We start from the raw sequence: 22,416 nt of genomic DNA, 5'->3' as shown, positions 1-22,416 counted from the left end.
ACAAATGACGTGGGACAAATGCTCTTGATGAGTCGCGTCTCTGCCGTTTCTTCGAAGTAGGAGAAATCCATAAGAAAGCAGAAGAACAGACCGAGTCCAGCTAGATCCTAAATTCATTCGAATATTTGATACCTGATACACGTCAGGGATTCGATACTCGACCACATAATCCCATCTGGTGCGGTTCCTTGAGGTGATATCGCGATACGCGACTGGTATCCAGGTACCACGTACCCATTTATTATACATATACCAAGGACTCTTTCCCCCTTACAAGGGAGGTAGCCAAAGTCAAAGTCATAAAAACCCCTTCCACCCATTTCAACTCCACATACTCCACTCCCGTCCACCACCTTTCCCTGCCCTCTTTTCTGGGCTCCTCCTGGATGACGGGTCATCCCTGCATCTCGCTCCTGGGTCAGGAGTAATGCAGAAAGGCACAGCACATCCACAGCAAAGCCGCTTCATTTAATCGGAGACTCCCCCTCCCCTCCCTCTCCCTCTGTGCGATGATAACATAACCGGAAATACGATGGCTTCGCGTTTGCTCAGTTGCAGGTTCGTGTCCCGCAATTCTTTCCGATTTCCAACAGTGGATGTTTGTTACTTGACCCAAGCAGACCAAGCGCGTAGGGTAAAAGCGACGGCTTCGGCCGCAGTTACGTTCCTCATGACGTAGGCTCCTCATGATTATATATATATACTGTACAAGATAAATATTTGACATATTTAAAATACAATATGTATCAGAAACTCGAAATCGCGATTTGGCAGCACAGATGACCTCCTACGGAGAAATCATCTCAGATCTCAAAGACAAAGAGAATGTCTGAGAGAAAATACAAAAAACAGAAGTGGCAATCACATTTAACTCTACTTGTTTAAGAGAGAATCTCCTGCCCATTTATACATATATAATATATATATATATATATATATATATATATATATATATATATACATATGCATATATGTATATGTGTATATGTATATATATATACATGTGTGTGATTGTGTGTGTGTGTGTGTGTGTGTGTGTGTGTGTGTGTGTGTGTGTGTGTGTGTGTGCGCGCGCGCGCGCGCGCAGACCTTTTTCATGATTATATGGACTTAGATAAATTTAACACAAAAAATAGAAATACAAAATAATAGAGGAGGCGACATACTTTTGAATCGAGTGACGTCATCGCCACAGTTGTGTGAAACGTCATCCCGGATATTCATACGAAAAAAAAAGAAAAAAAAATGAAAAATTACACTTCGTTCGTTCGCATCACATTTACATGTCAAAACATGGGTGTGACAATATACACACAAATACACATACACATTCACATGCACATACATATACACATATATAAATGTGTGTGTGTGTATTCACTTGGTCTTTTGGATCACGTGTTTGACTCGTGATCGACAGCTATTTTCCCTCCTGGAAGAGAGCTCAGAGCTCGTAGGTCCGATCTATGGGTAATGCTATGACCTTGCACACACACACCCCCAACTCCCCGCCCACGAGAGTTGGAGTAACACCCCTCAGCGCTGCGATACTGATATTATTTCAGCCCCGGGCGAGGATCGAACCCGGACCTCCGTAGTGGCAGGCCAGAGTTCTAACCACAGCGCCATGTGTGTGTGTGTGTGTGTGTGTGTGTGTGTGTGTGTGTGTGTGTGTGTGTGTGTGTGTGTGTGCGTGTGTGTGTGTTTATATGGTTGAAAAGCACGGTTCTTTCTGTATTTATGATTTTAATGGTACTTTCGATTTTTCCAGTTGTAAGATCATACATACTGGAATAACTGTATTTTTCAACCAAATATCTTCAAGAAAACCAGCTGCCTAAGTATACAGAAAATACTTATACATGAATATATACATATATCTATTTCTAAAAATATATGAGTACATACATGCATTTCTACATATATACATATAAACATACTATATATACATATATACACATAGATATATGTATAAATATATGCATATACACAAATGCGTATACTTGAGTGGACAACAGGAATCAAAGGATATCTTTTATTTGTTCTAAACAAGAAGTCAGAGGTTCTCAAGAAACCGGTGGAGTGAAATAAGTTTATGGTGAAAGTAGATTCGGTTAACAGAAGGAAAGAATATATTTTATCCAACGCGTAGTGTCTACTTTCTCCGTGGTCACGTAAATATACGCGACAGATGTACAACCAAGGTCAATACATATAGGTCTGCCAATGTGAAATCGGGTGAGGTGTCTGTGACCTCACCTGAGCCCCTCTTGAGCAGTAGGGCTCAACTAGGCCCATCCATACCTCATTCTCCGTTACTAAGTTTTTCTTCCCTACTTGTTCAGTTTTAAGTGACTATTTCCAGTTACAATATGAATGAATTAATTTCTAAGTACTGTCGATGTTATATGGAAAATTCAATTTAAAATAAAACTTTATTGAGACAACTTCTTTGGTAACAAATGTTAAGGCATATGCCGTAAAGTATATTTTTAATTTCTATCTTGTAAATATACATAGCAATAAATCACATTACAAACTCTTTAAATGAGAACCTGCACCCAGTGAAATCATGAAAATGATACATGTTTTGAACAAAGGAAAGTGAATTCAGATGTTGAATATTCTCATAGATGTATTACAATTTCTTAGTTTTGCGAGCCTCACTTCTGCATTCTCTTTGTTTTTTCTTTTCCAAAACTAGAAGGTTATTGAGATGCCTCATTCTAAAGTACAAGGAAATTTTAGCAAAAAATGTTATGACATCTTTAGGTAAGTCAACATTTGCACTTTCAAGATCAGAAGTGAGAGTTTTCAAACAATTGGTTCCTTCTGTAAGGTCTTCAGAATGTAGAGCCTTGAACACCTCTCTCATGATTGTTAACTGGGAAAAGAAATGATCAGAAGGAATATACAGATTACCTCTATTTACCATATCTATCCATGTCTTGTGTGAGGATGGCTGATCACATACATTTTTCCGTAGCCGAGGGTACTTTGAAGCAAATTTCTTTACTATATAACCTCCTATGTATCGCAATGACTCTTCTTCAATTACTGTTGCAACAGATTTTACTCCATTTTCAGATATTTCCACCTCACTCATGTTTCCATCTATGTCAGCATCAACATCAGTGTTATCAGACTGCAAATCAACATCCATGCTTTTAAAAACGAGACTAGTTAAGCATATTTCCAATGCTAGTTTTCTCTTATTAGATGTTTCATTTATATCTTGATTTATCCCCTGAGACGTATGACTTGAAAGGCAATCATAATCGTCATCCTTACTCCTGGAATTTGTTTTGTCACTAACCAATGCGACTTCTTTCCCAAGCAACACCTTTCTCAGCCTGAATTTAAAATCTACAGCATTTGGGTGCTCGAATGGATCACTCATTTGTCTAATGCACCCGAAGAAATGCTCAATACAATCGTGGTTAAGCCTTTGTGTGATTATGTATTTAACATCGTATAATCTTCAACATCTGAATTCACTTTCCTTTGTTCAAAACATGTATCATTTTCATGATTTCACTGGGTGCAGGTTCTCATTTAAAGAGTTTGTAATGTGATTTATTGCTATGTATATTTACAAGATAGAAATTAAAAATATACTTTACGGCATATGCCTTAACATTTGTTAACAAAGAAGTTGTCTCAATAAAGTTTCATTATAGTTTTATTTTAAATTGAATTTTCCATATAACATCGACAATACTTAGAAATTAATTAATTCATATTGTAACTGGAAATAGTCACTTAAAACTGAACAAGTAGGGAAGAAAAACTTAGGAACGGAGAATGAGGTATGGATGGGCCTAGTTGAGCCCCCCGACTGCTTAATTAAGAGGGGCTCAGGTGAGGTCACAGACACCTCACCCGATTTGACACTGGCAGACCTATATGTATTGACCTTGTGTACAACATTAACGTTTAGTAAACGAAAGATCACGGACAAATATTCCCGGTCGTTTCACTCCCTGTGCATCTCACGGCGTGCCACTACCTGTGCAGCACCACACGGAGCCCCACTACCTGTGTTCTTCTTGCAGCCCGAGGTTCTGTGAGCCCAGGAGGAGGTCTGGCAAGTGATGGAGAAAAGTGGTTCGTTTCGGGGGCTTAAGATCAGTTTTTTTTTTATGAAGAGTTTTCGAAAGTCTTCTTCATCATGTCTTTATCCATGTAAGATCAGTCTTTTTGATGTGGAGTTTTCGAAAGTCTTCTTCATCATGTCTTTGTCCATGTAAGATCAGTCTTTTTGATGAAGAGTTTTCGAAAATTTTCTTCATCATGTCTTTGCCCATGCAGTGTTAGGTCCTCAATAGATTATCAGTTTTCCCAGTGATCCTTTGGATGTGTATTTCTGGTGACAAATTTTCCATTACCATCACACACAAGCCTCTTGCTTTGATTTGCTAATTAAACCATTGCTCAGTCTATAGAACAGTGTAGGCCTGTTTTCACTTATACCCGTTTTCGAAATCTTGCGTTTTTTCAAATTGAAATTGAATTCGCATTCCAGACATCAATCATATACCTTGCCAAAATCCTCATGCTGAAACCTATCACCCTCTGTGTTCCTTACTCTTCTCATGATTTTTCATCCCCAGGAAATAAGTTGGCATAATTGGTCAAATTACCCATCATGCCGTTAACACGTATTAAAAAGATTACCGGTAGTAACACTGAGACTTATGAGACTCTGTTAATCTTCAGCATATTACATTTGTTCAAGTTTCAATAATCACGCTAACAAGAGAAATAAATATACCATCTTGTTAGACAAACCTGGTGGGGACTATCTAAAAAAGGGTGGAAAGGGTGAAATTAAAGTGTAGAAAGGGTAAAGTATAATAAGAAAATAAAGTCGAGAACCACTATGCTATTATAGTGTAGGTGCTGTTTACAATCCCTGGGTGTGGCCCGGCTTTCCACCTTCGGTCGCTTAATTAGCAACATTTTCGATCCTTGTTGATGCGTTGGCTGCAGAATTTATCAGCTTAGTGCGCTTCAAGATAATTATGTTGTTCTTTTTTTTCATAAAACGTGGTATAAAAGTACTCTCGACTATACCGAGTCCACAGATAACTTGCAACAATGTTGTACCATTATTAGACTTGTGTTTCAACTGTTTTTCTTTGCGTGTAGGAGGTAAGTTTACTCAAGCATTAGAGTTAAGAATAAGAACTTTCTGAAATTAATACTTCTTTTAAAAAATGGTGTTACGGTAATATGTTGTGACAATTTCACTGTATCCTATTCTGTTGTTGCACACATCAATAAAAGGATACTAGTTCAATTCATATGACCCTGTCTTCCTCATATTTGTTTCAAAGTACTTTTACTTATGTAGATGGTAGCGCGCAAGCAGGCGGCAGATAGAGGAAGAAGAAATAAAACCAAACATATATCACTTTATAGTGTTATAGAGTCATTCCCTTTAACATGGAAAATAGAATTAACCATTTCGACTATCGCCTCCTAATATGTTCTATCCTGACGACCACTAGATAAGTTTATATATCCTCATTATTCAAAGGTTAGATATTAATGAGACCTCTAAGTTGTTGTTTGCGATTGAAAGTTCGTTCTAGTTACTGCCGCAATACCTGGAATGACCCTAAGACTGCGGAGAGGAGACCTATGAACGTGGAGAACATAGTTCAAACAGCCAATGGCTAATTAGCATCAGGCGTGGTTGGGTAATATTAATAAGTAAATAAATTTATTAGGCAAAGAATCAATATACATGAAGTGCAGATAATGACAAGAACACATAGTTCGAAATAATAATTTCAAATTGCCGAGGATAACACAAAAAAAAAACATGTACGCTTATTTCCACTGTAGTCCTCATTAGATTGTTATTCTATTGTAGTCTCATTGCCGAGTACTTCGGGCAACTGTTCATAGATAAACCCCAACAACACAACACCCCAGGCTCGAGTTCAGGTTGCTGATTCACAGATGAACGAAACTACGCCCTCTCTGAAAGGGGTCAAAGAGGTGGATTTGTCGAAGGGTGGAAATGCGGCCGGCATCTGCAACGTCAGCGCGGATTCCTGAAAGCCAAAAATGTTTACCCTCCCACCATCACCACCGCCATCTTATCTATATATACGGTGATGCATCTCTCTATTCACTTCAGACCATGTACCCCTTCTATTCTCGATCCTCGTATATGCTCTACTACTCTGTAGAAACTTCTGACCGACTTCGAACTCAAAGATTCGCAATGTACTTCAGATCGCCTTTCCATCCAACCTGCTGCACACCTTGATAGGGTGGATGGACATTTATTTTTTTGTTTATTTAGTAAAGGCAAAGGGTGAGGCATTCGCTTTATATCTGAAATAGAAAAAATATGAGGATACTGAGAAATATGTATACACTGTACACACAGACACATGGAGTTGCCCAGTGTAGGCCTTATGGTCTCTTACAGTCTCCTTAATTCTTATGTTCTTATGTTCTTATATACAAAACAATTTTACTGCAACGATTAACTATTCAAGGTGCAGTGCACCGGGTTGTATATGCTATTTTAGGGAAGTTTACATAACCCTCTTCAATGCTATCCATTACTTTTCTAATTTTGCTTCCTTATGACACATATTCCAACCTAACCAATCACAGCACCTCTTACTATTGGCACTTGTCCAGCATTATCTCATTCCTCAAGGGAGCAGGATCTGCAGGCCATGTTAGACACTTCATAAAGACATTTCTGCGCCTACAGAAACAACGAAACTGAAACCAAGGAGAGGCAGGCGCTGCCTGAAGTCGTCGTCCGTTCTCCCTTTGTTTTGATCCCAGAGCTGCGAGTAGAGGCTAGGACGATGATCACAGAGTGACGGACTTTGGGAAGTTTCGTTTGATGCCCGCCCAGAGGCCCTTACCTGCGGCGTCTTGGTGCCAGGAAAATGTGTGACGCCACCTTCCGTCTCAAAAAAAAAAAAAAAAAAAAATCACAATGAACATGGTTCGTTGAAACAGGCATGTCGAGACGTCAACAACAGCCTTCACTGCCCAAGGATCCTTCTAATCTGAATTAAATCACGAGCATTATCTAGAACAATATTCTTAATTCTTTCCCGACCATCCCCTATAAAAAAAATGTCGAATTTGGCTTTCTTCAGCTAAGGGAAATCCCCCAAAATACCAAAGAGTTAATACCTATCTGATACCAGGCAATTTTATTCAGCTTAGATTAAGGAACTTCTATGGAGTAAAGCGTCAGAAAGAATACCTCGATGAAGGGACCAATTCAATTAGATATTTACTACTCAAAGGCAGTAAAGGCAACGTTCGAGTAATCTTTTTTTGGCTAAGAAGAGCAACGACTGCCAAGTTATCTTGTAGTACACGGGTGCTCGGGAGCAACACATTGGGGGAATTTGGATCACTGTTCCTTATCGGATCGTCTTCAGGAAATAACCAAGGAATCTATATGCATAGATGACTTGAATCTTTCTTTGTTCGTCGCTGTCTTTGTTAGGGTTTTATTCCCGTACGCCATGTCTCGAGGACATTTTGATAAGAAAGTATCTTATGTTTGTATGTATTGTATTGTGTTTCGTTGTTAATACCCAGTGTTTCTGTATTTGGGGACAATATGTTGCTGAAGAGGCATAGAGGTGCTCAAGGACAGGGGAAACGAAAGTAACATAAAGGGGGAATACTTAAAAAAAACAAAAGTAATTTCCATCTTGTTATGAATGGAGAATACTCACCATACACAAACAAATGCAGCATGGCTCTGGTCCGTAGGGGGGTGTCACTAAAGTCTAGAATATTGACTGAATGAGACTTATATAGTTAGTGCCCCAGCCGAGGTATACTTGTTTATGTGAAGTTACGACAGATGGATTAAATAGCTCTAGCCCTGGGACTCGAACCTTTGTGATGTGTTTTGTCACCAGACAAGGGCGCTACCATCACACCACGCAAGACATTTCAACAAATGTTTCGGAACTTGTCCTACACATTCCCCGGCGTCAACTCGTGCCGTGTGGTATGTAGATTTATTTCACTCGTTTGCAGATCCAAAGTGAATACATAGTATCATTTATATCATCAGTATATTTCAGTGTAGTGATAAATATGTCTTATCCAGCGCTCTATTTCATTATTTGCCGCAGAGTGGGAAATATTCTGACTGCTAACGTGGAAAGAAGAACCACAACAGCAAGAAGTGGTCACCTTTCTCAGAAGGGACTGCAACGTTAGGACCGAAATTCAGAACATTAAAGGCAAGGAGAATAGTTTAATGATAACAGGGAATAAAGGACGGGTGAGGGAGTTTCCTTAGGCCGAATAGAGTCCCCTGGCGATAGGTATTGAATCCACACAAGCCCGGTTACCACGAAGAACCGACATCGCTAAAGAGGGGGTTTGTTTACACGGTCTAACTAACCGCGTTCGACAACCAAATACACCCGTTCACACGTTCACACATCACTTTAAACACGTGTCTGTCGAACCGCGATCGACGAACCGTGTAAACTCCTTCTTACACCAACGTTTCTCAATCTTATGGTTCCCCGGAACCCTAAGGTTCCGCAAAAGGTCCCTAAGGGTTCCGCGAGAACAAGTGAGATGAGCTAATACACTTTTGATTTTTTACTTGATTCCATATACGTAATATTATTAAACACGCACGACATATTCGTGGTTATTGTAATAATGTAACAAAGACATCATCTAACGTACTATTACGATGAAAATAAAATAAGATATGGTATATGCGTTCTGTTTTGTTTTGCTTTTTTGCGCAGGGGTTCCTTGGGACACGCAATTTGTTTTTTAAAGGTTACGCAAGGGTAAAAAAGGTTTGAGAAACGCTACTTTAGGGCATCTGGTGGATCTGAAATCGGAGTGTGGAACCCAGCCACCGGTGTATCACTCGAGATGAAACCTAAGCGCACGGGCGTACCTGGGCGACCTGACCCTCTGCTGGCACTTTGCCACCTGGCTGGTCCTGACGTCGCGGTGCCCCACCATCTGGCGAGACAACGTGGTGCTTTGCACCACCTGCCAGCACGAAGATGCATCTAGGCCACTTTGCGGAGTGGCCATTAGGTGGCCTTATCACGCAGTGGGGCGGAAGGGGGAAAGGTTAAAAAGAAATCTCTTCTGTAAGATTCATTACCTGTTTGTAATATAATTTCCAAGATGGTATCATCTTGCTACTTAATTTCATTATCATAATCGTTAATATTATTATCACTATTGATATTATCGTTATTGTTATAATTGTTATTATCATTATTATTACAATTATTACTATTATTATAGTTATCATTATTATATTATTATCGCTATTATTATTATTATTATTATAATTATAATTATAATTATTATTATTATTGATACTGTCATTATTATTATAGTTATATCACCATTATTAACATAATTATCATTATCATTATAATTGTCATCATTATTATTATTATTATTATCATTATTATTATTATTATTATTATTATTATTATTATTATTATTTATTATTATCATTACTATTATTATTATTATTATTATTATTACTATTATTACTATTATTATTATTTATTATTACATCATCATCATCCTCATTATTAGTACTAACATTATTATCATTATTACATCATCATCATCATCACCACCACCACTACTACCACTACCACTATCATTATCATTCATCATTATGGTGTATGATGTATACAGCTGCACCATGCATCGAGGCCGCGAGAGAAAGACATCCCCCTCCTCCACCACCCCTACCACCCTCACCACCCCACCAACCCAAAGAAAAAAGAAGGCAGACATCCAAGACACAACGCCGATGCCAAATGGACACAACACTCCCTAGCTCCATCAAGGAGGAGACGCCCCTAGAGGCCGGCACCTAGTCTCCGGACCGGGCCAGAGAGTCACTCTTATCACTCTCCCACACAACTCCCAACTACCTTCCTTTCCTGTTTTTTTTTTTTTTAAAGGTCATTGCACCGACACCTGTTCACCCACTTCTACTATTAGCCGACAACATAGAGACCTTCCCAGGAATTTGCACTTACCCCTTACCCACATGCTCTAATAATATAAATTGTGCACACACACACACACACACACACATTTTAAAAATAGTTTACATAAAATGAGATATGAAGACGGGACACCACGAGCATAGCTCCCCTTCCCGTAAGATACAACTAGGTAAATACTAGGTAAATACACACACACACACACACACACACACACACACACATCCCACTACTGGTTCCCCTATACAACACTTACCAACACAAACCAAAATACCTTTAGGAACTAAACCTGTAATCAGCACATGACACTACCTACCCATAAACATACCAACACAAAAAAAACACCCTTAACATACTATAAATAAACATAAATTGACTCACTAACAAACACAACGTACATATAGCATTTACTCAAGAAACAAAACTGGCACCACAACTAACAATACCCTCAATCACTGATTACACAACAATAAGAGAGGACAACAAAAGATACAAAGGTGGACTTATTACAGTAGTACACAACAGCATAACCTTCTCCAACAAAGCAAGAGACACCAGACAATCATTCACAGAGTAGTTTAGATAATCATAATCTAAACACAAATCAAGAAATAACTTACACTATCACAAATATATACGAGGCGTGTTTTTTAAGTAAGTGCCGTTTTGAAATAAAAATGAAACAAGTAGACATTTCGTAACCATTTTTTTACATCCCATCATCGACATCAACTCCACAAGGCATCCATAAACTTCAACTACTCAACTTGTTAACAAACCATATGTTAGCAGGTGATCTGAACTCGTATAATTCAATCTGGTTGAACGAACAAATGGTAGATCGAAGAGGAAACAAAATACTTTAACAACTTCTCAAATTAAACGTGATCAACTCGAGCAAGAACCCCACTGGGCACCCTCTCCAAAACAGACAACTGACATCCCCTATTATAACAATGGGATCGCCCTCGCTACAAACACAAACAACACGAAAGACCATTCAAGATCTTTCGTATAATAACTTCCCAATAAAGGTTACTATAGAACTGGAAGATGAAATACAACCCACGTTCAAGAGAACAATTATAAACCACCAAAAACCAAACTGGCAAGAGTACTTAGAAGACATAGATAAAGAGTTAGAATACTTTGAAATAGATTAATACCCATGCCTGGATAAAACAGCAAACAAAATAGTAACCATCATCCAGAAAGCAAATAAAAAACATCCCCAAAGGCTACAGAAAAATAATAATCAAGCCCAACTACACACGCGAGATAGCCTCCTTTTAAGTAAAACATAAACACAATCTAAAAGAACAAAAATAAGCACATCTAAAACAGCTAGATAATAATAATAGGATGCACCAAAGCCACCCCTATTTGACACCTGCATACAGAAACCAAAATACTCCTCATAGAACACTACATGAAAATGAGAGGACCACAATTCTACGCAAGAACCCTAAACACCCCAAACCCTCCACACTAAATATCACGACCGCCGGAACGAAAAAAATCCCCCAACAGCATGCAACTCAAAAACCAATAGTAACCTACCACCTATACTATACAAAACATCCACACAAAAACACACTCAGATCACCAAACAATCCCTTAAAGACAGACCACCAAACTCTGTACTCAAACAACAACAGACATAAGCTCCACAGATAAAAACACTCCCACACCCGATAAGACCTATACTAGCGGGTCTGAGCCTGGGACACCACCCAACATTAAAACAGTGACAGCAGATTTAAAGTGCTCCAGATGCAGCCAACACAGAGGATACGGAACACCCGATGCTACAAAACCCGACACTAACAGTCCCCAGACAACAACAATATATCTTCCCCCCGAGTGACTCATAGTCCCGCCCGGTCGCTGTTGCCGGTTACCTGGAGGCCGCAGGTCTTCTGCAAACCACCAAAGGTAATATTTTTTTTATTGATATTGTTATTGTTTTGATGTTATTGTTGTTATTGTTATTTTTATTGTTATTGATGTTATTGTTATTACTGATATTATTGTTATTATTATTATTGTTGTTGTTGTTATCGTCGTCGTCATCGTCATCATCGTCGTCATCATCGTCGTCATCATCGTCCTCATCATCGTCGTCATCATCGTCGTCAATCATCATCACTACTGCTATGCTAATGATATGTCGACATTTCAGTTATCTACCCAATCAACCTTAAATCCGGTTCCTGGAATGTCAGAACCCGCAAACACAACCCAAACACTGACGGTCCTAAACAGCAATTGTTGTCACGAACGCGGCGAGCAAAACACTGAAATCGCTATGTTCAGCGAAACTCCATCTTGCTGACGAGGGGCAGTTGAAAGAGGCCGAGGGTGCATACACAAAGAAAAGATAAGCCAGTTACTGGACCGCGTCCTTATGGTGTCAGTTTTTGTAGTAGAATTTATCTTATCAACCAACTGAGTTCATGCTGGGAGGGCATCAACGGACACTTGATATGGCTTCAGCTTAAACTGGTCTATAACCAGGCAGCTAACACATACGCTCCTAAATTGGATGTCGAAGATGAAATAAAGGCGCCCTTCTATTCAAGATCTAAGAATATAAGGTCTAACCACTTCCGACCGAATTTCGAGGGAGTTGGCGCAGCGGGCCCGTGAACGTCACCTGGCTGTTCAAAGTAGGGTTAGCGGGTCCTATAGCTGTCAGTTGAAGCTAGTCCGTCGTTCGAAAATGACGTCGCCTTCGCTCGCACAGCTCCACGCAATTAGTTATATTCTGACAAATATTATATAAAATATATATATAAATATATATAAAATATTATAGTTCCTGTCTATATATATGAATATATATGATATATAATATAAAATATTATAGTTCCTGTCTTCCTTGGCGTTTCACAGTTTTCTTCAGTGTATCACAAAGAGAAAATGGACTCAGCCAAATGACGTCAGAAGCTGCGCAGAAGAATGTAAACGGTCTGACCTGTATATTTAGACCTTGCTTCTATCGTTGTCTTAACGAAACTATTCGTAAAAAAAGATGATAATCAAGAAATAGATGATTAAATGAATAGATAAATAGATAAATAAATTTATAAATAGATAAATAAACAAATAGATAAAAGGACAACTGGCTTCATCTAGGCGACTTCAACGCCAGAGTTGGCGGTGAGCTTGTCCTCTGTAATGGGTCATCATGAACCAGGCAACGACGATGCAAATGGACCCCATCTCACGACCTAGGCGGATCAAAACACACAAAACACACTTTTCAAATCTTCGTGGCGGAGTCCTAACTCTGTTCACAGGCACCTTTTGAATTATGACATCGTCCGTGTTCGTGATATTACAGACGTCCTTATTACCTGGTCCATAAATTATGGCTCCATCATGCCATCCGTGTTTCCGCCAAGACTCACACAACTTAGCAGACAACTTCCTTGTTGTCCACTCCATGATATATTGACCCTCGACTTACTCGATTCATCACATAGGCTACCACCAAGACACACACAACGTAGCAACAAACAATACAGAGAGTTGGCATTCTCTCTTAAACAATCAACAACTTGTTCAGGAATTCCAACAATCTCGAAGAGTCTTGTTCAAAGTTGTCCAACAGCATAAACGAAGCCTGGAAAGGCATAACAACTAAATACCTTCGGGGATACACTGATCTATTCACCAAGGAAAAGTCAAGATTGGTTTGATGAGATCAACGGGGAAAATGTCGCACTTACTGAGAAGAAAGGCCTTGGTTTTAAGGAGTGGAAGATGGACAATAACTCCAACCACAAAAAAAAAAAAACTCAGTTCAAGGAAGTACCAAAGCCGCCGTCCAATCAAAAACCATGAACAGGAAGACTGGCTATTTCACAGAAAAGTCACAAGAACTTAAATCCCTTGTTAATCATCATGTCTCCACACCACAAGCGAACCGGGACCGTTGTCCCGATAGAGGCACATTCTCAAAATATCGCAGCCACGATCACTCTTCACATGCTTCGCTAGACTGGTCAGAATCATCTAGATGCCAGATGATGGCCTCTCAAAACAATTCCTCTCCGCTCAAGTGACTCAAACCAGACGATATCGTGGAGGCCAAACGAGAAGATCCAAGGACGCTACCCAACGTTACTTGATCTCGACGCTGCAACATCAACACTGACTCTTTGGGAGGGCTGCAACATCAACACTGACTCTTGGGAGGGCTGCAACATCAACACTGACTCTTGGGAGGAAAGTCAATAAACACTGTCGCCCACTGGTCTTCTCCATCTGGAAGCCAGGAGAGGGGAAAACTGGAAGGCAAGAGGACACTCCACAAGAAGAAAAAAATGCGTAGGACACCCCCACATCCGCCACATTCTCTGCAACACCTGCCTTCACTATCATCGGGTGTGTAAGTCACGCATCGGCTTCGCCAGCCACCTGCGCACCATGACGACGTCTGTCCGTGCCGAGAATGACACTCACCATTGAGGGATCCCAAGAGAGTGTGTGTGTGTGTTTGTGCGTGCGTGTTGCCTGTGTATGTGTGCATGCGTGCGTGCATTTGTGTGTGTGCGTGCGTTCGTGTGCGTGCGTTTGTGTGTGTGTGTGTGTGTGTGTGTGTGTGTGTGTGTGTGTGTGTGTGTGTGTGTGTGTGTGTGTGTACGTGTGTGCATCTTGCCCTACCCCCCCCCCCTTCTCCCGCACTTAATCAACTTGGTCGCACCTTCAGTGCCACTGGGGACGATGCGGACGAAGTATTTATGTTTTCAAACATAAATAAACCCCCCACCCACACATCCCCCGTCCCCCCCTACCCCCGCTCTCTCCCCAACATTTGCCCACACGAGACTGAATGAAGGTGACGTCACACGACCCGAGCGTGGCCGAGTGGAGCAGGTGGGGAACAAAAAGGGGAAAACGATCTTTCGGAACTGCTGGCTGGCCACCTGAGGAAACGAGGAATTGAGGCTTGAAACAAAGAAAAGAGGTCGAAGGGCAGGGAAGACGTATAAAGTTCGAGAGAGTCCTACGAGAGAGTCCTACGGTCTAGAGTCCCAGTGGTTCTCAACCTGTGGTCCACGGACCCCTAGTGGACCACAGTGGTTCACAAGTGGACCAGCCAGCCGAAAGTCACTTGCAGTTAGTGGATGCAAAACGATTAAATTTAGTGTTGAAGTCATCCCCAGGAGGATAAAATGACAGTAATTCATAAGTATGGGGCACGTGTGGAAATAGGTTGAGAACCTTGGGTCTAAGCATTGCAAGATTACTGTTCCTTAAGCCTTCTACGGGTCAATCTTATCAGCGGTAACCAAGGCTAACAGTGAAAATAAAAGTGCAGGTTGCAGTCACTTCCTCCTACGGATGATAATCCTACTCTGTGTGATGAGCCCACCCCTACGAGGATACAATGTGGATATTCATCGGACACTTGATACGCCCTAGACTGGAGTATGCTGCAATGACGTGAAAAAAAAAACGAAAGATCAGAAAAAATGCGAGATTTCAAGAAGCAACAGCCAAAATAGCCTATCTGACAAAACACACGAAGACTATAAGAACATAAGAATATAAGAATAAAGGAGATTGCAAGAGACCATAAGGCCTACACTAGGCAGCTTCGTATCCATCACCACCTGTCGTGCCCATCCATAAAGTTGCCTAATCGGTTTTTTTTTAAAACAACTGATAGTTTCAGTGCTTACTACATGGTTACTAAGTTTATTCCATTCATCGACCACCCTATTAGTAAACCAATTCTTGCCTATTTCCTTCTTAAATCTAAATTTGTCCAGTTTATACCCATTACTGCGAGTCCTGCCCTGTTGTTTTATTATAATGACCTTGTTTGCATCACCCTTGTTATAGCCTTTGATCCACTTGAACACTTCTATTTGATCACCCCGCACTCTGCGTCTTTCCAGAGAGTGTAAGTTTAGGCAAATTTCCGAGTCCTTGTATCATTTTGGTCATTCTTCTCTGTACTGATTCTAGTGAATTGATGTCCATTCTGTAGGACGGAGACCAAAACTGTACCGCATAGTCAAGGATGGGTCTAACTATCGCTAGATAGAGTTTGATAATTACATCTGCACTCCTATTCGTTACCGTCCTAGCAATGAAAGCTAATTCTCTGTTAGCTTTATTTCATGCGCTAATGCACTGCTTCCTGGTTTTAAGGTCCGGACTCACCAGAACTCCCAAGTCCCTCTCGCACTCAGATTTTTCTAAAAACGTGTTATCTAAGATGTATCTATTTTTGGGGTTGTGTAGCCCTACGTTTAACACGCTACACTTAGAGGTGTTGAAGTTCATTTGCCATTTCTTCGACCATGTTAACAATAGATGAGAAAAAGTTATATAATTGTTCAGACCAATAAAAATAGTCGATGTAGTCGAGAGGCCAAACGCAGATTATGGGATCCAATATATTTAACGTTAAATATATTGGATCCCATACTCTGCGTTTGCCCTCTCTCCTACAGTGCTGTTGCAGTCGTTGCCGCTTTAACTCAAAAATAGTCGATGTAGCAGATTAGGAACCTGGGTCAGTGGAAAGAAACAGAAAAAGACAATAAGTTTGAAGGTTAGAAATACAACTTTCCATCTAGATACACTGACATTAGAATGGTGTGGAAGATGAAAGAAGAATAAATGAAGTCAGACAGTATAAGAGAATCCAAATCTACGCGAGATCACCGGAAGTATAATGGCGGAAGCGAGCGAGATGTTTACCAACTATATTACAGTCGGCTACAACTCTCTTGTGGTAGTTGGTGTAGAGAAGTAAAGTGTTCCTGTGCATCTTGAACTTTACCTACACCACCTACCAACCATTCTGTCTCTTGGTACTGCAACACACTTCGTTTACTTCAAGGGCCGAATTTATAAAAGATCCTAACCCTAAGTCTAGACATAAATCTTCGAAATGACGGAGATTTTACCGAAATGTTTATGTCTAGACTTTGCGCTATGTCGAGGCTATGTACAGACATAAGTATTTAGGTCGCCGACATAGGAATTTAGGTAAAATCTACGCCATTTTGAAGATTTATGTCTAGACTTTGGGGTTAGAATCTTTTATAAATTCGGTCCCTGGTTTCCGTTTACTTGTTCTGGAATTATTTCGCTTCGCTGGAGAGAAGGCACAGGGGTGACGTCATTCTTTCTTCAGGAAATGTATAAAGAGGGATTTGATTGATTGATTAAAAGTTATCTGGCGTCGTAACAAATGTATAAAAAGGGATACAAACTAAGGATTATTAAGATAACTGTAGAGTAAGTTATTCATTAGTTATAACCCTATGACTACCTGAGCTTTTCCTCAAAACAGAATAAAACCTTCCGACCAAAACCAGAATTAAATTCTTAAATCGACTTCGGTTGTTGTTGACCATGACAGAATTTTCTCTCAGCCGAATAAAATATTCTGGTAGCAACAACATTATGACTCTAAGGTCACTTCTGGCAGAAAAAAATATTTAAATCACTTCACGCAATGGGGTAGATGTTACGTTATGTCGACAGGCGATGAAAGTGAGAACGTGACGTCATATCGACTGGTATCCAGAGTCGCCGGGACCATGAGGAAAAGAAATATCGGTTTTCATTATGATGCCACACATCGAGCTCACAGGTGCCTCTCGAATATATATCTATATATATATAATATATATATATATATATATATATATGTATATATAAATATATATGTGTGTGTATGTATATAAATATGCGATAAAAGCACTAGACACTTGTGTTCTACAATACAAGGTAACCACTATAGTAAAAAAACAACTGGAGCAAAGCGTTTATGTGTATTACAACTGCAGAAATACACTGACGATATATATATATATATATATATATATATATATATATATATATATATATATATATATATATATATAGATATATATATATACATATTTACATAGTGTGTGTATGTTGTGTCTGTGACTCACGATATGTGCCTCACGATACATTCTATATTTTCAGATATTGTGGTAATATTGTAATGAATACTTATATATGAATAATCCCTAGTTTGTAAGACCATAAGCTAGAGAGTACCACGGGAGAGACGCCGACCGATAGATTTATGGTACCTGGTGTCTTGTCTTGTCTTGTCTTGTCTTGTAATGTTGGTGTAAACACCATAGCCTGTCAGGGGACTCGCCGCCTTATATGAGAAGTGCATGTGAAAGTGTATTTGGTATATTGGAATGGCCGTGGTTGTGGATGAAGACTGAAATAAGTGTAATAAAGTCGACCATACTTGATGATGATATGGTTTAACGTCACAAACTCACCCCTATCGGAAGGCTTGGACGGTACCCCTCACAGAGGGATTTGTAGCATGGAATTTGATTAACCATGCCCTTGGTTCAACTTCGCCGGTGGCAGGGTTCGAACCGCCACCCCCTCGACCTTCTCCGCAAGTCACGACGCCCTATAATATATGCGACGCTGATCTACCATACCTTTGTGTGCTAAGGATCATATTATTTTTCATAATGTAATAGCCCAATAAGGTCACCATAAGCTTTATTTAATCCTTTGTAGACCACTAGGGCTACACTGTATATCGTGGGTATATATTGATAGGATGTGTGTGTTTTGACCTAATTTTAGTATACAGTATGCATATATGTATGTATAAACTTTTTATCCCACCGTCAGAAAAGAAGACACTAATGTCATCCTCTTCAAGAGGATCACAGTTAGTGATCGAAATATACAGAACTTTCGACATTAGTGTCTTCTTTTCTGACGGTGGGATAAAAAGTTTAATTTACTAATATACTACGACATTACTTTACTGTGATATGTATGTATGTATAAAAGGTGCGTCGGTTATTTAAGGATAAAACTTTAGAAACCCGAAAGTGACTTAGTTTCACATTTCTTTTCAGCCCCAACATGGAAACTTCGACTCAAGCGCAGTTGAAAAATTATGCCGTTCTCGCTGCCTCAGCCTCGTTGTCGTCATTCCTGAAAACAAACGTTGACATATTATCTTCAGGACAGTGCTCTCAAACAACACTACGAGTTCATTCATAAAATAAAAACTCACCAGAGAATAAGATCCTCGAAGTCTCACAGTATCGAAATCCCCGGCGATAAAAGAGAAATGATGTCCATATATGAATCTATAAATACAAGAATTAAGTGTTCTACCCCAGCGTCAGAATGATGCACCACACGGGTCGTCATGACACTGAGCAATCCTAACGTCTCATAACTCTTATGACATTGAAACACAAAGGCAAAAGCCGACAAGACTGTGAGAATCAACGCCGTGTGAGATCGAAACCTTTATTGGTACGACGTTTCGCTTGTTACTGCTTTTACCTCTCCCAGTTCCTTACCCGTCGGCCTATATGTACTCAGAGTGTTTGCCATATGTCTGTACTTGAAAAAGCTGTAACAAGCGAAACGTCGTACCAATAAAGGTTTCGATCTCACACGGTGTTGATTCTCACAGTCTTATGACATTCTTTTCCTATTCTTAGATCTCTCAATACTGATGATCCTTCTATTAAAGCCTGATTTTTTCTACACTCTATATCATTTTATCATCCTCTTTGAAGGAACAAATCATCGTATATATAGTATTAGATCTAATTCTTTTTAAACGTGAACTTCGACCAACTCCAGCATTTCCTCTTGTCTGAGCAGCGCTCCATAGCAAGAATAAAATCTCCAGAAAAATATCTATCATTGTGTTACTGCTGTATCTTTCAACAATACTTGTATAAGAGAAAATTTCTTGCCGAAAACATATACACACACATACAATATATATACATACACACACACACACACACACACACACACACACACACATATAGATATATATATATATATATATATATATAGAGAGAGAGAGAGAGAGAGAGAATTAGATGTATGTATATGTATGTATTGGTAGTAATTGCAGTACTAATAATAGTAGTAGTGGCGGTAGAAGTAGTAGTTGTATTCCATGTCACCCAAACAACACCAAGTAGAAGCAAGGCATTTGGCGGATCACCTTTGCACAACTGCCCAAAGTACTCATCCCAGCGAATGCTACACCCATCTACCTCTGACACTATTTGCCCATTGGGTGTTTGGACAATGTCGTTAGAAATAAGTTTTTAGTGATGAACGGAAAGGGAAAGACCCGGGGAAGATGTGTTGGTGTCCACGACACTGAATCAGACTTAACATTTGAAAAAGGTAAGAAATAAAAACTTAAACGTAGTTGAGATGAAGTGTTCAAGAAGTATGGTAAAAGTTTCGAGGATAGATAGAGTGAGAAACGAAGAGGTGAGGCAGAGAGCGAGGATGGAAAGAGATCTGTCAGATACGGCTGATGAAAGCACACTGGGATGATTTAGGGCATACGGAAAGAATGGGCGAAGAAAGACTAGCACAATGAGTATGAGAGGCAAAGGTGGATGGAGTAATCTTGAGGTGAAGATTGAGATTGAGGTGGATGTGCGGGTTGGAAAGAGTATTGGGAAATATCAGGGAAGGGAGAAGGCAGGAAATAGTTGAGTGATTGTGAATTGATGAGAAATTGACGCGACCCAAAGGGGTTTCTTTTTGTTTGCTCTTTCGATTCTCGAGTAGACGTCAAGGGAGAGTCTTCATGTAAGGATGCTGTGGGGGTAAACCATCTGCGGCTGTTTTGCCTATTGTGAGGTGCTGTGCCTTGCTGCTTTGCTTCTGAACCGAGGAGGGTGAGGGGTGCATATATGTTTTCATTCTGCCATTTCCCTTATATGGAGAAAGGGCCTTTTCGTATATGTATTGTTATTACCACCGTCACCATTGTTACCATTACATTATTATTAAGAAAGACCCAATTACTGGATTTCTGGTTGGAACTCACACAGGCCATCTTGTGCACTGACTTCTCACATGAAAGAAAAAATGAAAAGTTGGGACTTCATAGTCCCCACACTCAATCCCCATTATCAGCTTTCTACGATACATGGAACACAGTAGTGGCATTCTTCTCTCCCCACCCACCCACCCACCATAATGAGATCAGAGAAGAAAGCGGCAATCGAATTGGTTCCAAAGGACGCCATAAAATAACGAGAATGTTATCAGAATAGAGGTATTTGTTTCTTTTTCGGAAGGAAAGGTATTAACATGTGGGATCGAACTCCAAGTGACGCCGGAACTACATTCCTGAATCGCTCAATCTTCGATCCAACAGCAGCAACAGCACGCAATACCCATTACTTATTCATGGTAACTTCTCTTCTCAACGATGTAATCACGCTTGTACCGTTTCGTATACTTGTTTCAGAGGCTGCGTCGGTGTTTACTAATTTTCCTGACGAACATTCACTTACTCCTTTTTTTATCTTCTACACCGCTTCACACGTTCAGCACCTTTAGCCAAACGCATCGAACTTAGGACACAATACACTGAAAATATGGAAGTAGTTGAGGTATCAGTCTCACGAAAAAAACAATCTGAACATAAAAACAAAAGATATAAGAATATATATATATATATATATATATATATATATATATATATATATATATATATATATATATATATATATGCAAAGTAGACCAATTGGAAAAATAAACTATCGAAGCAGAGCGTTTTACTATGTTACATCTTCAGTGCATTAAAAATATAATATACGAAAGCGCTCTGCTTCGTTAGTTTCTTTTTCCAAGTGGTCTACTTTGCATAAGTGAACACACGTACCCGTGTTCTTATTAGCATATATATACATATGTATATATATATATACATTATATATATATATATATATATATGTATTTATATTTCTTGGGCACAGTTTTTTTTTCTAAGACAATTTTGAATAAAATCAACTGCACTGGCTGCTTTGATGATTTTAATGTAGGAATTCTTGAACTTTTGAAAGATCTTGTTACTTGTAGAGAGGGACTGGATGAAATTATTCATTTCTCTTTTATGAGTAGCATAGCTCGCTTTTAGTGCTGTTGTACGCCGACTTGATTAATTATCTTCTAGTAAGAGAGGAAACAGTTTTCTCTGTTACTAGAAGATATAACAAGACACAACAGCACTAAAAGCGAGCTATGCTACTCATAAAAGAGAAATTAATAATTTCATCCAGTCCCTCTCTACAAGTTAGATCTTCCAAAAGGTCAAGAATTCCTACATTAAAATCAACAAAGCATCCAGTGCAGATTATTTTAATTAGAATATATATATATATATATATATATATATATATATATATATATATATATATATATATATATATATATATATATATGAGCTTCTTAATGATCAATATATATATTATTACACACATACACAGCGTTCGACTGCCTATTCAGCGATCCGAGATCGAGTCCTGCCCAAGGCTGAAATTTTCAGGATTGTCACACTGAG

At 39.4% G+C, this 22,416-nt stretch overlaps 1 protein-coding gene across 2 annotated transcripts in view; it reads left to right on the top strand.

The window, feature by feature from the left end:
- LOC143039711 (uncharacterized) overlaps window positions 1-19,823 on the top strand; it is a 128,486-nt gene extending 108,663 nt beyond the window's left edge. For both annotated transcript variants that reach the window (XM_076209949.1, XM_076209950.1), the window contains one exon: window positions 18,929-19,823. In XM_076209949.1, the coding sequence (XP_076066064.1) occupies window positions 18,929-19,076 (148 nt within the window). In that variant the 3' untranslated portion in view covers window positions 19,077-19,823. The remainder of the gene's footprint in view (window positions 1-18,928) is intronic.
- Window positions 19,824-22,416: the final 2,593 nt, after the last annotated feature.

Source organism: Oratosquilla oratoria, chromosome 27 (genome assembly GCF_046742065.1).
Source record: "Oratosquilla oratoria isolate Oo_2021 chromosome 27, ASM4674206v1, whole genome shotgun sequence".
Classification (NCBI taxonomy): domain Eukaryota; kingdom Metazoa; phylum Arthropoda; class Malacostraca; order Stomatopoda; family Squillidae; genus Oratosquilla; species Oratosquilla oratoria.
The sequence above is the reverse complement of the archived record's forward strand: the minus strand, read 5'-3'. Positions and strand labels throughout refer to the sequence as shown.